The 14,715-nt window shown below is 45.9% G+C and overlaps 1 protein-coding gene across 2 annotated transcripts in view; it reads left to right on the top strand.

Annotated features, from left to right (window-relative positions):
* Positions 1-11,880, top strand: part of LOC104384738 (gamma-aminobutyric acid receptor subunit beta-4) — a 79,919-nt gene extending 68,039 nt beyond the window's left edge. Inside the window, exons 5-9 of one of the 2 annotated variants that reach the window (XM_086619402.1) lie at positions 1,712-1,794; positions 6,064-6,201; positions 7,838-7,990; positions 10,759-11,015; positions 11,503-11,880. In XM_086619402.1, coding sequence (XP_086475528.1) covers positions 1,712-1,794; positions 6,064-6,201; positions 7,838-7,990; positions 10,759-11,015; positions 11,503-11,880 — 1,009 coding nt within the window. The remainder of the gene's footprint in view (positions 1-1,711; positions 1,795-6,063; positions 6,202-7,837; positions 7,991-10,758; positions 11,016-11,502) is intronic. The other variant, XM_086619403.1, reaches the window with a different exon arrangement.
* Positions 11,881-14,715: the final 2,835 nt, after the last annotated feature.

The raw sequence follows: 14,715 nt of genomic DNA on the forward strand, positions 1-14,715 counted from the left end.
CCTGTTATCCTTCTCCCCCTCCGAGCTTTCTCCTCCACCCCAGCCGCATTTCAGATAAAGGGTTAAGAGCTCACTCGGGCCCCCTGCTCGGAGAGAGGGCAGTTGCAATGTTGTATCTAGACCCAGTGAGGATATATATAAATTCCCTCCGTCTCTTCGGATCTATTTATAGCACGGCAGGCAGTGGCAAAGGCTCTCCTCAAGGCTTCATCTCCTACAAACAGTCTTCACAGACAGCGGAGAGATAAATTTAGCACACGAGATTTCTTAAAGAGCCAGCAGCTCTGCGGGGCTGCTCGCCTGCCCTGCGGCAGCCCCCGCCCCACACCCTGCCGGGGCAGCCCCCTCCTGCGGGTGGAACCCGCTCCTTCTCCCCCTCCTTCCCAATTTTCTGTCCCGCTTTACCCGTTCTCTCCCTCTTTCCGGTCTTTTTTTCTTTCATTGATGTTTTTTCCTTTTTTCCTTCTTTTTTGCTGTTTCGTCATCTCATCCTCCCTGCTTTGTTGTTTTTCTTTTTTTCCTCCCTTTTCTCTCTCTCCCAGGCCACAGGGCTCAGAAGATAAAGCTTTCTCGTTAACAGTTCACTGGTTATGCCTACATAGTAAAAAATGTGTAGCTTGATGAATGTCTTCCAGATGGTTAATTGAAAAAAACGAGGGGGAGAATGCACCAATCTCTCCCCCCGTCTTCAGCACTCTGCACACATACATTGCATAGGAAGAAAACTGCATTAAAGGGTGAGGGGAGCAATATATTTGAGAAATAGAGGCAGCCTGTGAACCCCAGGGTGGTGTTTCCAGGCTGGTGAGTTAGCTGTTGGTTTGCTCTGGCCCTGCTTCATGCCCTCTTCCCTCATCAATCCCACCCCAAAATTCCCCATCCCAGGGAGCGATGCTGCTTCATGTACGACATGGAACACACCCAAACCCACCTCACACCCTCGTGTGAACGTTTCTGCAGGCACGGTGCCGCTCTGCCCCCACCCTGTGCTCTGACACCCCCAAAGCACCACAGACCCTCATTCTCTCCCCATGTTTCTTTTTCGGGGGGATGCACACCCACATGTCTTTCATGAATCTTATCGTGCAATCGGTTGCACAAGAACGACTCCGCTACCCGAGCCGTGAGCCCATGGGAGCGGAGGGGCCCTGGCTATGGGGTCTGGGATTTTGGACTTGGCAGTGCCAGGGTGGGTGCAATGAACGGGGCACGGGTGGGTGGGGGCTGCAAGTAGGGTCACTGGGGTGACTCGGAAGGAAAGAGGGGTGATAATGTGGTCAGCTGTTCTTCTCCATAGGTCATTGCTGGGTAATTTAATCAGTGCATCTTCTGTTTGATGGACATGTGTCAGCCGTCTGCCTCTTACGAACTGACATGCCTCCTCTCTTCCCTCCACTGCCCGTGGCTCTGCCTACTCCTGTTTCTTTGTCTCTCTCAAGGGAGAGACAGAGGAGGAACACAAATCCCTCCTCACCCCATTAATAGAGATACTGCCTTGCTGACATGAGTCACAAAGGGTTTAAGCCGTGCAGTTGAGGGTGAGCAGCACCCAGCCCCCCACCTCGCACACCTCCCACCATGGATCTCCCTGGTTTCCCAGGAAACAGTGGCCCCAAATGCTGCCTGACTTTCACATCTGCCTTTCATTTCTCCTTTTTTTTTGTCAGAAAAAAAACACACAACTGATAATTTTTCTCCCTTCCCCTTTCAGGATCACCACCACGGCCGCTTGCATGATGGACCTGCGGAGGTACCCCCTGGACCAGCAGAACTGCACGCTGGAGATTGAGAGTTGTGCGTATGCTTCTCACTCGCCCTCTGCCATGCGGTGCCACCCTGTGTCACCTGCCCTAGCCGCAGCTTCTCACTCATGAGATGCCTCCCAGGGGTGTAAAGGGCCACCCCTCCTGCAGGATGTCCCCTGGGGCAGGACCAGGCTTCCCTATCCAAAATCCATCCTGAGGGGACCTCCTAGGTGAAATGCCCAGGAAAGTGGAGCTCTAGCAGCAGGCTAGGCATTAAAATCACTCTCACCCTCAGAAGGGTGGTGGAAGCCTCCCTTAGCTCTACGAAAGCCCTGGGAGCCTGCCCTCGCTTGTGGCTGGCCCTGCTCTGTGTGGGAGGTGGGACCCGAGTCCTTCCACAGCCCCTGCACACCTGGCTCTTCCCTTGACTCCGATGGAAAGCCTCTCCTGACCACGCTGGAGGAGGAGGTCCGGCTCTCCCTCATAAAAATGCACCAGAGTATCCCCACAGGAGCGGTCCAGAGCAGCAGATCTCGCAGTAATGATGATGCAGCTTCAGTGGTGATTATCAGAGAATTGCTTTTTTCATAAAAGAGGTCCCACAGCATCTGTAGTTGGAAGGTGCCGTGCTGCCTTCCTAGCTGTGCCTGTGCCTGGGATCCCCCTTCCCACTCGCTGCTCGGGTTTCTCGGGATGCGCAGCCATGGCAGCGCTTGGTGCGGCAGGTAATGGGATGTAAATTAGGTCCTGCTGGAGACACTAATGACATGTCATTTCTGGCACTCCTTAGCATTTTGAGAATAGTTTATGGTACAACCAAGAAAACAGAAGGCAGAGAATTACCCACAGTTCCCCATGTTGCAATTTTGTTCTTAATGGGACATGTTAAGCCAATTTATTAGTCGAAGCTATGTTTCCTTACAATATTTCTAAGATCCATGCAGAGTTGTAGAGATTCAATTGTTTCTTTCCTCAGAGCTTTTGTCTTTCAAACACTTGCACGTTTAAAATCCACAGGGCTCCATTTTGTTTGCTTCCAAGTCCACACAACTCTGGAATACCAGTCCTTTCATGGATGGCTTAAAAAACAAAGTATATAAAAAAAACCCTAGAAAACCTCACCAAAATAGCCCTTTTGTGGTGCAGGGGTGCCGGGTTTGTAAAGCAGCAGTGGGCAGATGGAGTCTCATTCCCCACAGCAGCTTGGGGCACTTACCTGCAGGAGATGAGCCAGTGCTGGCACTGCCTTTTGATCCCATCCCTCCATCTCGAAAATAGCCCTCACTGCGCGTACCCCTGCCTAGCTGTGTGCCAGGATTCAACAAAAACCTGATGAGGCAGGCAGCAAACAGGCTGTTAATCTGACATTTTAAGACATCGTATCAATACTTTATGATATTTCAGGTTGAAATGACTTGTCTTTGTGAAAGTTCTTTTGCTTTTAAAAAGTAAAATGGAAATTGGGTTTTCTTTTTAGAGCTAGAAATCAAAGTGAAGCATGTATTTTTAGACTGAACAACCTTTCCCTTTAGAATCATTTTTTTAAAATGGCTTCCCAAAAACCATGTTTGATTTCATATTGCATAATGTCATAACACAAAAAATTACAAAAAATCGGTACCCAATACCAGCAGGTCATAGAATAAATGGAATAGTGGTAGTTAACTGCGAGATCTCCTAAAATTAGTTACTGTAATTTGACATTTTCATTGCTGATCAGGAAGTAAATTTGAAGTCACTGCTGTTAAATTTGTGGATGATGAAGATAGCAGCCTGTGGCTTGCTGGCTGCACATTTGAGTGCCTCCCGATTTGAATACATCCAGAATGCATTTGAATACAGAAAAATGCGGAGGGCTGAGTGCAGAACTGACTGCCAGACCGAGGGACTTGAACCCACGCGGGCATCAACGAGGGGAAGGGATGAAGGGATGGCAGCCCCGAGCTCCACTGCTGGAAGTTTCGTGGAGGGCTCTGGCGAAAAGGGCTGGAGTGAGCCCTGGTTATGTAAACCAGGGGAGCTGTGAGTCAGAGCAGGCAATCGATTGGCCTCTGGATATGTCGCTGGTGAGAGGGGGAGAGGAACTCTGTCTATATTTGGTTTCCAAAATTTAGAAAGGAAGTTGAGAAATCAGAAGAGGTTGAGAAAAGATGCTAAAAAGTGGTTCAAGAGCTGGAGCAGATGTTTTGCAGTGAGAAACCTCAATAGCTCAATCTGGTTTGTTTACTGCACAGGAGGTGGAGAGGTGACTTGTTTACAGGCTGGGTGCACCTCTGCAGAGGGGGAGCGCTGGGTGGGAAGGGCTTGGTAACCTCCTAGAAAAATTCAGAATAACCACCAGAGCCTCAAAGTCTGAGCCAGATGCATTCAAATGTAAAATCGCTCACAATTTTTTTAGCTTCAAGAGTGTTTGAGCCGCTGAAATCAGCCAGTGGGAGGAGTGGGGGACTTGGCTGTTTCTTGCTGCTTTCCACGCTTGGTCTCAGTGCTCTGCGAGAGAGACGCTGCAGCCAGGTGAAAATACCAGCTCCTGTGCACAAAGCTGGGGTGCGTGAGGCAGTACAACAGCCTGTGACACCCCAGCATCTGCAGCAGATGAGATGATAACCTGAGGGTCCTGGACCTCTGCAGGTTCGTGGGTGTGGTTCTTCTACAGTTTACTGCCCCAAGAGCAGGAGCATGCCATGGGGAAGGAGGGGGAGCCCTGGCTTAGCTGTTTTACACCAGAAGCATATCTGGCATGGCATTTGGAAGGTTGTTATTATTTTTTATCACCTGTGAATAAGCGCAGTAATGACTGAGAGCAGAGGATGTGGTCTTAGAGACTACACAGTCATCAAATAATTCAGTTTGGGAAGAGACCTCAGGGCTTCTCTAGTCCAGCCTCCAGCTCAAAGCAGGGTCAGCTATGAGATCAGACCAGGTTGCTCAGCTCTTTGACAACTCGGGGGCTGCAGAGGTTCAGCTCTGATCTAGGGTAACCCTTGGCCCCTAAGGCTAGGTAGAAGAATTTCTCCTCCATGGTACATTCAACAACTCTTCATTCCCCTGATCCCACTGATACACTGGTGCTGGTTTTGGTGGCAACTGTCCCTAGTGGGTGCCAGCCTTGCTGATTATTACTAGCCAGCTGCCTCTCTGCTGCTAGGGCTTGTGGATAAGGCAGGCTGTCACGCTGCAGCACGGGTTGTGAATAAAAGCTGTCTGTGGGCACAGGTGAAGTTCATGCTCTAAAGGAAGCCTTGCACCACGCCTTACCAAAGCCTCTACATATCTGACTGCTTCTTTGCACTGAGGTTCTCCCGTGCAGCTCCGCGCTTTGCTCAGAGTAAGAGGCCACCCCTTCTGCAGCAACAGCCACAGTGCTTCAAAACCCAGCTTGCCACAAGCAGCATTAATCTCCAAGTGGAGATGCAACCCGGCCCACAAGGGCATCGGGCAGGGCTGTGAACATCACATTGATGGAAGGGGAGCTGCATGACTTCGTCCCCAGGGCCTCACTCCCCATGAGTCCATAGCATCCAGGGAGTCTTTCTCCTGGGACTGTGGCTTTGGGCTCCTCAGCACTTCCAGTCTGTGCAGCCCTGTTTGGCATGTATTGTTTGGGGTTAAAGTAAGAAGCTGTACCCTTGTCTGAGTTAACAAGTCCATTACCCTGAAACGTAAAGGATGAGTACCCGTTACCAGCCTGGCTCCTCTTCCTCTCTTCTCCCATTACTGCTCTTTTCGGCTAGCACTTGGTAAAAGCGGCCCCTGGTCTCAGAGACTCTGTCCACTTCCCAGCTTCAAATTTTGACTGAGAGTACTTAGAATAGGGAGGTGCTCTGATGCTCAAATTTCTTTTCAACTGCTGTTGTAAATCTTTTTTTCTCCGGGAATTTTCAGTACCTAGGTGCTCTATTTACCCAGTCCCCACGAGACTGCGTCGTGTGATCTCCCTCTTCTGGTAAAAGGAGGCAGTTTTTAAAAAGCAAAATGTGGTGCCTTTGACAGAGGCTTCTGATGCACAAGTCCCTGTCACGTCAGCCATAGAGCTTATGTAGCACAAGTCAAGGCATGATGGGCCTTTTCTCACCTTTTTCTCCTGAATTCCAGCCAGAAGCGGGAGTTCTGACCAATTTTTTCCTCTTCTCCTGGGGACTGTACTGCCAAGCTCAGCTGAAGAAGAAATGTACATCGGCAAGGAGGGGCTATGCTTGCTGTCTGATGGTGCAGGCTTTCCTTTGGATCCTCTTCCAGATCACCTTAGTGAAAAGGGGGTGTCATCTGCTCCAGCTTGTCAGCTTAGTTCTCTCTCTGTGCTTCTTCATCTCTGCAGATGGTTACACAGTTGATGACATTGTCTTCTTCTGGCAAGGAAACGATTCTGCTGTCACAGGGATGGAGGTGCTAGAACTGCCCCAGTTCACCATTATTGAGCAGAGGCTGGTCAGCAGGGAAGTGGTCTTCACCACCGGTGAGTCTCTGCTGAAGGGATGCGATGGAATGTTCAAACCTTCTACTGATCAACATCCATGTGGTTGTTCTCTGATTCAGATTAAGGCACTAACTTAGGACCTAGGCTTCAACTTAGGGTCCTGTTCCTTTGGAAAAGGTATCTTCTGTGCCCACCAAGTTTGCTTTTTTTTTTTTTGTCTGCTTCTCTTCAGAGACAAATGGGATCATTTTTTTTTGCTGCAGTTGTTTTCATTTCTTAGTCAAAACACCAACTGAGCTCAAAACAGAACCTTCTTAGAAGGGTCTCAGCTTTTACCTTATTTTTATGTGGTTTGCAACCGGCTCTTGAAGCTAATGTAGACGTAATAGTATGCAGAAGACTATATCAGTTGAAAAGGAAGTTGCCTATGAAATGACGCAAACCCATCTGTGCACAGCACAGATCTAGAGAGAATACCTTGGACAATTCAGATACTGCCAGTTGGAAAGTTGGAGGGTTTGGATTTTGATTGCTGTCTTCACTTTGATCTGGCCTGGAGTTCACTGCCAAGACAGCATGCCACACACCTGTTAATTAAGACAATTTTTAAAATGCCATGAAATCACAGCCCGAGTCTATCAGCGGTGGTGGCAGATGGTGATGTTGTTACAACAGTGCCTCGGGGCATGCTGGGAGCAGGGTCCCATTGCTATAGTTATCTAGAGTCCCACAACAAGAGGCAGCATTCCTCCAAGAGAAGTTTGCAGCCTAGATAGGTAAGACCTTCAAAAAAAGCCTGGTGAAATACAACGTTCAAGTTACACAAATAGCACATAATGGTGAGAGAACATAACCTCCTTTTTCCCAGTCTACCTCCTGGATCATTAAAGACTGTTATTCTCTTGTTATGTTAGCTGCCAACCTGTGATTACCCCCATATTTCAGGCTGCTGTGTTGCCTAAGGGATGGAGGTGGGAAGGAGGAATGACTTGGACTTTGTTTCACAATAATGGCCCTGCTTTGTCCTTGTCAAAATGAGCCTGCTCCAGTGGAAGGATTGTAAAAGTACTTATTGTGGTCACTATCCCAGTTAGGTTTGCTAAAAGATTAGGAGGAAGTTGCAGCAACTTCGGGGAAAAAAGATTTTAAAAAAGACCTACAGATTAACTAACAGTACTCTATTTGCATATGAATTTGCCCAATCTGACCATAACCCATTTTTAGAACAGCATGGGAAAAAATACAATTCAGATCTTCATTGCTGTTTGGAGGAAAAACTAGCACATGAAACATTGGAAAATGATCTCACTGCATCCAGATATAGGGTTAAAGTATCGTATGTAAGCCTGTATCAAATTGGCACATACCATAATAACAATTTCAGCACTGAATAGACATTCTCCCATGATGTCTGATATAATAACATAATTTCTGTAGAGTTTCTTTTCTTCTTAATATTCTGAGCCAAGTGAGCAGACTCTGAAGAACCTCCTTCTAAAAACTGATGAGTCTGCAAAACCAAATAAAGAAGAAAAAAAAAAGAGAGATTTCTCATTATCCCTGCCTCTTGGGAACATTTTCAAAGTAACATTTCAATTCCTAACCTAAACTCTTGCCATAAATGCAGGCTTGCCCTCCTCTCAAACACCATCTCCCTTTAATATCTCATTGACAGGTTCATATCTGCGCTTATCTTTGAGTTTCCGGATTAAAAGGAACATTGGTTACTTCATCCTGCAGACTTACATGCCATCTATTCTCATCACCATCCTGTCCTGGGTCTCCTTCTGGATCAATTATGATGCTTCTGCTGCACGAGTGGCACTGGGTATGTACCTTTTCATTATAGCATGAAGAAAGTGTATTTTTGAGGGAGATCAGATAGGACAGCTGTAAGAAAGAAAATACGTTTTTCTTTATGAGGTAGCAACTAAGCAAGCCACATAGGTCTGTCAAACTTTCTGTTCCAAATGAGGGACGTATTTTCTGAGAACAAACTTCAAATTTACAGCCAGGAGAGCTACTTTTTTATTCAGAAGTATCAGTACTTCCCAAGCTTGAGTCCGTATTATTTGAATGAGTAAAAGTTCTACCATAAATTTCTGTGGGTGCAGGTTTAAGCTCTTTAACAAAAGCATAAATGATCACAGCTTCTCAGACATGTGAGACTCTGACATGCCATGAGCCCATAAGTTCCTTGACTCTGTTTTGTACTTGTTTTCTTAACAAGTCTGGGCACATCTTGGTCAACAGGTTGGATGTTGGATGATAAACACTGAGGGTGGATGGCCAAAAAGTAGTAAGAATGGTGAGTGGATGGCTAAAAGACGAAAAAAATGAAGTGGCATTACACATTTTCATGATAGTTTAGGCCCCATACAGACACTTTTTGTAGCTGAAGAACTTCATAACCAAGGCAAATGTGGGTCAGTAGTTAAAGTTCAAGTTCTTCTTCAGCACATATTCCCCTAAATAGGAATGTTTTCCTATAAGAGGAAAAAAAATGAGGTCTTTTAAGCAATAGAAGGGAAGTGGGGGTGGATTGCAGATGAGGATTTTGAAGAAGGAACAGGAGAAAGAGGGGATGGCTGGCATATGAGAATGGGGCTGTGCAACATGATAAAAAGTTCAGAGGAATTGGGAGAGCCAAGGAGGGAGAAAAATTTCATCTGTGAGTGGGAAAAGGCTCAGAGGGGCAATGGCAAACAGGTAGAGGCTGAGTCTTACAGAAAAGGTTGGGGGGTTAAATTAGCTCTAGGAGAACACAGAGCTTGAGAAGACTCAGAGGAGGGATGGTTTGTGCAAAGATATAAAATAGATAATTTGACTGTGCTTGCTTGGAGAGGCTGGAGCAGGGAGATAGGGAGGTAACAAGAAGAACATGGTAAATTAAAAAGGTAAGTTGCATTGGCAAGAGTATAATCAGTGAGAGAAGAAAAAGAGACCATAGCAGACATTGCTGGCACAGTGGAAGTAGAAGCAGAGGGTGGACATGAGATGCACAGCTGCTGAATTTCTGCTGACATCTGGATTCAATGAAGACAGAAGAAAAACATTGTAGATCAGAACTGGAACAGCTCTCCCTAAACTATTTCTGACAGCTCTCTATCTAAATTGTCCTTAAAACGCTCCGAAGAAGGAGACTCCACAGCCTCTTCTGGGCATTGTATCTCCAGATTTACCTCCTCGTACAGTCAAAAAAGCTCTTCTTTGCCTCTGCCCTAAGTCTTCATTGCAATTTGTCCAGTTCTTAATGGAGATGTGGAGAACATTCTGTTCTCCGTTTCTTTGCCCCAGATATCTGGATATTTAGACTACTGTCTAAATATAGACAATATAATATATTGTATGCATATAAATATAGCTCCCTTCTGTTTACTCTTCTGTGAATTGAAGACTATTAGTCCTTTAAATCTTTTATCAGGAATGACACTAAAGACATGATGAGGGTGAAGGGGAAACAAGACAAGCAGAAGTCCAGCGTGCTCAGAGAAGTTGGAGAGCCATCACTGTAGAGGTAGGGCTGAAACTAGAAGAGAAAATTAAGGTCATGGACACTGAGAGAGCTGCCAACAGAGAGATGAGGAGGGACACTAGAAGAAAAGGAGATCAGCAAGGTAGTAAGAAAAGCAGGACAGCTGAGCTAGAGAAGTGGGAAAAGACAACTAAGTTGAAGAGGAAAATTACCACTCCCAAAAGAAGCAGGAAGACTCATGGCCATTTTTTTGAAGCTGGCAGACGACTGTCAAAAAGACAGATTTGAGGCCACTCTGACAGTCCAGAGAGGGAAAGAGGCTGAGAAGAAGCCAAAGAAAAGGGCTGAAGCTGTGAGAGTAATCATGGTGCACCAGGCTCTTGGAGACTGAGTATATATATACTGGAGACTATAGTATATAGGAAAAAAGTGTTCAATGAGACCAAGAAATGCTAATTTAAGATGCAGGACATATAAGTAGACCTAAAAAGGAGAGTGTTAAAACCATGAGAGGAGTGCGTACAGATGATAATTGAAGTAGTGAGTGGTAAAGCTGGTGAGAGGAAGGTGGGAATTGATGGGGTCAAGGACATAGACAGAAGCCTATGAGGCAGGCAAAAAAAGAGAGCGCCATGAAGAGGGTATCTCTTCACTCTTTCTCCTATTCATGGCATTGTAAAGACAAAGCAGATTATAAATTCCTGTCGAGGATACTGAGGCATTCAGTAGCACCCAGGGAAGCCTGATGAGTTCACGAAGTAGAAAAAAGGGAGGAAAAGAGGTTGAGAGACTGAGAGCAAAACTGAATGTTCCCTACCGTCCCTGAGGGAAAGAAAGAGGATCAGGTAGGACTTAAAGAACCAAAGTTCAGAGGATGTTGATCCCCGTCATCCTGATGATACCCAGCTTTGACACTTTCTCCTACTGTTGGCAGCTGGTTTATTTTCTGCAGCGATTTGTACTGGGCAGCTGGGCTTAGAATAATGACAGTTTTCCTCCCAGCTGCATTGCTCCCATCCCTCCAGAGGTTGTCCAGCTGGGAGCAGGGATGGGGAAGCTGAGAGTGGCATTTCAGGAAACTATCCCACCTTGGTAACAGAGTACCTAACCTCTCCTTACAGGGGTCACCACGGTACTTACAATGACTACCATCAACACTCATCTGCGGGAGACTCTCCCCAAGATCCCTTATGTCAAGGCTATTGATGTTTATCTCATGGGCTGCTTTGTCTTTGTGTTCCTGGCACTCCTGGAGTATGCTTTTGTCAACTATATATTCTTTGGGCGAGGCCCCCGGCAGCAGAAGAAACAGAATGAACGGATCAGCAAGGCCAACAATGAGCGCCACCGTTATGAGGAGAAGAGGGTGAGAGAGCAGGTTTGTCCCCTTCTTTCATTGTGGCAGAATTCAGCTCTCTGCTGCTCATTCAGTCCTGGGTGAGCTGTGGAGCAGCCTTTCTCTTCATCATGAGAGTTGAACTCATGTTCCCCTGTCTGGTGATTACTGGGAATTTTTTCTCCTTGATCATTTTGTCATCATCCTCAAGCCAGTGCCACCAGGACCATCATCCTCTTGCATGGTGCAGGTGTACCCAAAAGTACCCCTGTGGCTTTCGGTCCTACTGTGTTGGCAGAATCACACTACTCCGCTCAAAAGTTTGCTGCAAGCACATGTGGCTAGTCCTTCAACTTTGGCATCAGTGGACATTTTCAAATGCAGAAGTCCAGGTTCAAAGCTCACAAATGACCCAATCAATGGTATTGATACACAGAAAACCATTCAAAATCGTTCCAGATGGTGTGGCCCTGTGTGCATTGTGCACAGGACATCCCCACTACCTTTCTCTCTGTCTTCCCTGTTCTAGGTTGACCCTTATGGTAACATCCTTCTCAGCACTCTGGACATGAACAACGAGCTGCTTGCCACAGACATGATGAGCAGTGTTGGCGACTCTCGAAACTCTGTCATGTCCTTTGAAGGCTCAGGAATTCAGTTCCGCAAGCAGCTGGCCTCTCGGGATGGATTTGGTCACCACCCAACCCTGGACCGCCACGTCCCGCTGACCCACCATGCTGCAGCCCGCAACCGTGCCAACTGCCGTCTCCGCCGGCGGTCATCTAAGCTGAAGCTCAAAATCCCAGACCTGACAGACGTCAGCACCATTGACAAGTGGTCACGAATCATTTTTCCAATCACCTTTGGATTCTTCAACCTTGTTTACTGGTTGTACTATGTAAATTGATGCCTGCAGCCTCCGAGAGAGATAGGGACAGACACTCAGACAATGACAACACAGGAGTGTTGTGGTCTTTTGGGTTTGGGTTTTACTCTTTACTATCATTATCATTTATTCCTTTGATTCATTAGATTTATTCTAAGCTTACTCTTCTCTTTTCAGCACACATAGAACCACAGAGTGTGGGGGGTGGTAAGGGAGAGAAGGGTATATGGGGAGGGAGGGGGTTTGGTTTCAGGGAGGGATGTGTTTGTCTCGATTTTGGCTTCCTGCTGAAAGACTTAAACCATTGTAAAAAAAAAAAAAATCACCAAAAACAAAAACCAAAAAAAGAAAGAAAAAAAAAGAAAAAAGAGAAAAAAAACACAAACAAAAAACTAACAAAAACAAACAAGAAAAGTTTAAAAAAGGGGGGAGGGAGATTTAAAGAAATTGAGTCAAAAACTGGTGGGGGAGATAGGTTATCTTTGGCTGTGCTCAGTAATGCGCTATCCTCACTTCCATTTCACTACTGAATTTCATCTTTCTCTTCTCAGTATTATCATATTTTTTAAATCTTTCTTCTGTCACTCCTCTTAACACCTTCATGTTTATTCTTTCATGGATTCATGAGATAGTGGGGTTTCATTCTCATGCTGTGAGATTTCTCTTTTCTTTTTCTCTCTCTCTCTCTTGCTTACAAGCCTAAAAGAATCTTTTAAACCAACAAATAAAAAGAATATTTATTTTGGAAGAGCTGGGAAGGGGAGAGGACAAGGCAATTATTTGGGAGGGAAGGGGCAATGTGGGGTTACGGGAGGGGGGGAGGAGGGACCTTATCAAAAACAAAGGCACATTTGCAAGTTGCCTTTTTCCACCTTCAGGAGTTTGCAAGCTGTTTTTCCTGTATGAATGTGTGGGTGTGTGAGGCGCATGTATGTAGATACGGATGTGTGTGTGCAAGCATGTTTTCTGGGGAGGGGAGCTGGGGAGGGGGGGTTTTGTAATGTCTTTTGTAGAAAGAGAACACAGAGGACATTTAACCGGCAGTGTTTTGGGGAGAATAGCAGGGTTTTGTTTGCTCATCGCAACTTTGCAAGGTTGGAGTTCTAGCTTGTGTTAGGGAGACAGAACTGGGGAGGTAGATTGTGCAAATATATTCTTGCTGAGGAAAGAGAGGGTTTCAGGGATCAGCAATGGGACAGTACTGCTGTCCACCGCTGGCATCTCATCTCTAGTTGACTAAGCTGATTCAGTCCTGACAGGAGGGGTTGTTCCTGATCATTCCCACCCTGCATCTTTCTTACTGAGTTTGGGGAGAAAAGCAGTTGCAGGACTCTGAAAACTCAACCCTTCCCCCTCTCAATTGGTTCCTTGTGCCAGACAAGGGACTTCACACTCCAGCCCTCTGAGTGACCATAGCCTACGGCAAGGTGCAGGAAAGGGTGGGTGTCATTTAGCTTTGTTGTGCTTCAGGGCAAAAAAATCCAGCAACGATGACTATTCCCTTTCTTAAGAAGTTCAGAAGCAAACGGTGGGCTGGCAACCTCTGATACGTACTGCTTCTATCAGGCCTTGCTTTATGTCTGTTAATGCATTCAAGGCAAAGAGAAAAACACGCTGTGTCCCTTCTTGCAGGAGATGTAACTAAGGATGCAGTAGAGTTCCATGGAGCGTCATCCCACTGGAAGACTTCAAAGACTGGGTGGGGTGAAGGTTGCAATGAAAATGCTGAGCCTACCAGTGCTTGTGGAAGCCCCTAAGTGTGTAGCAGCTTCCATCCCCAGGCACTCATTATAAAGGTACAGAAGGGTAACTTGGCCTTGGACAGCAAGGTCAACTTCTTCCAAAGGAGCCAGTGAGTTTCAGGAAAATCACTGAATTATTGGCCACTTTGGCAATCACTGATGATTGATAATCTCCCTTACAATATTAATAAAAGCCATGAAAATAATACATTCACAAGTGCAAAACTTTAACCCTAGGGTCATTCTGCCATTCCTGGACTAATGAGAACCTTGTTATTACCTGATGGAGATTTTTTCATACCAGACACAGATACACACACACTGCCTTGAGTACAAACATCCCTTTATCTTCCTGCTAGCATTCTCTTCCTTTTTCCTTGATTCCCATTGCTTAGGAGAGCAGAGTGATCCTCTGAGACCAGGGAAACTCCTGTTTTTCAGATGACAGATGCATCTAATGCACATCTTTTCATTCACTAATTTTTGTTTGTACAGTGCTATGAAAATGTGAATCATTATACACCTGACATAGTAACACTGAAGTCATGAACAGTTTTGCCTTGACTTGGGTGAAGCAGGATCAGGGTTCATCAGAGTAGTAAGTGTTGTTATTTTTATATCAGTAATGTGTCTTATGCATTTGCTACTAATAGAATTCTAAGCATATAAGCAGAACATCCATCCTTCTCAATCGCTCACAATCTCTGTCCCCCTCTCTCGTGTTCATGCATGCACACATTTGGTCCAGGCCTCCCTGGACTCACCAAGGTTTTAACACAATTGTTAAATCAGACTCAGATTCCCAGCTGCCCTGCAGAGCAGTCTCTTGCTTGTTTCCACATTCAAGAGTGATGCTGTTGAAAATGGGTTTTCCCAGTGTTATTGAAGATTACAGTCTAGATTGGTCTGTACAGGAGCAAGAGTCTGAAGAGCGAATGGAGCTGGATGATAGGGCTAGGGCTGGATCAGGTAGTTTTGTCTACCTGATACACAGGAAGTTAAAGCTTGGCCAATGGAGAAAGTTATGCTTTCTAGATTCTATTTCGAAATGGCTTTTAAATGTTTTAATGGAAGTCATAAAGTTGTGTTTTATGACATCAGCAGTACAGTGTAG

Source organism: Tauraco erythrolophus, chromosome 13, assembly GCF_009769465.1.
Source record: "Tauraco erythrolophus isolate bTauEry1 chromosome 13, bTauEry1.pri, whole genome shotgun sequence".
Taxonomy (NCBI): Eukaryota; Metazoa; Chordata; class Aves; order Musophagiformes; family Musophagidae; genus Tauraco; species Tauraco erythrolophus.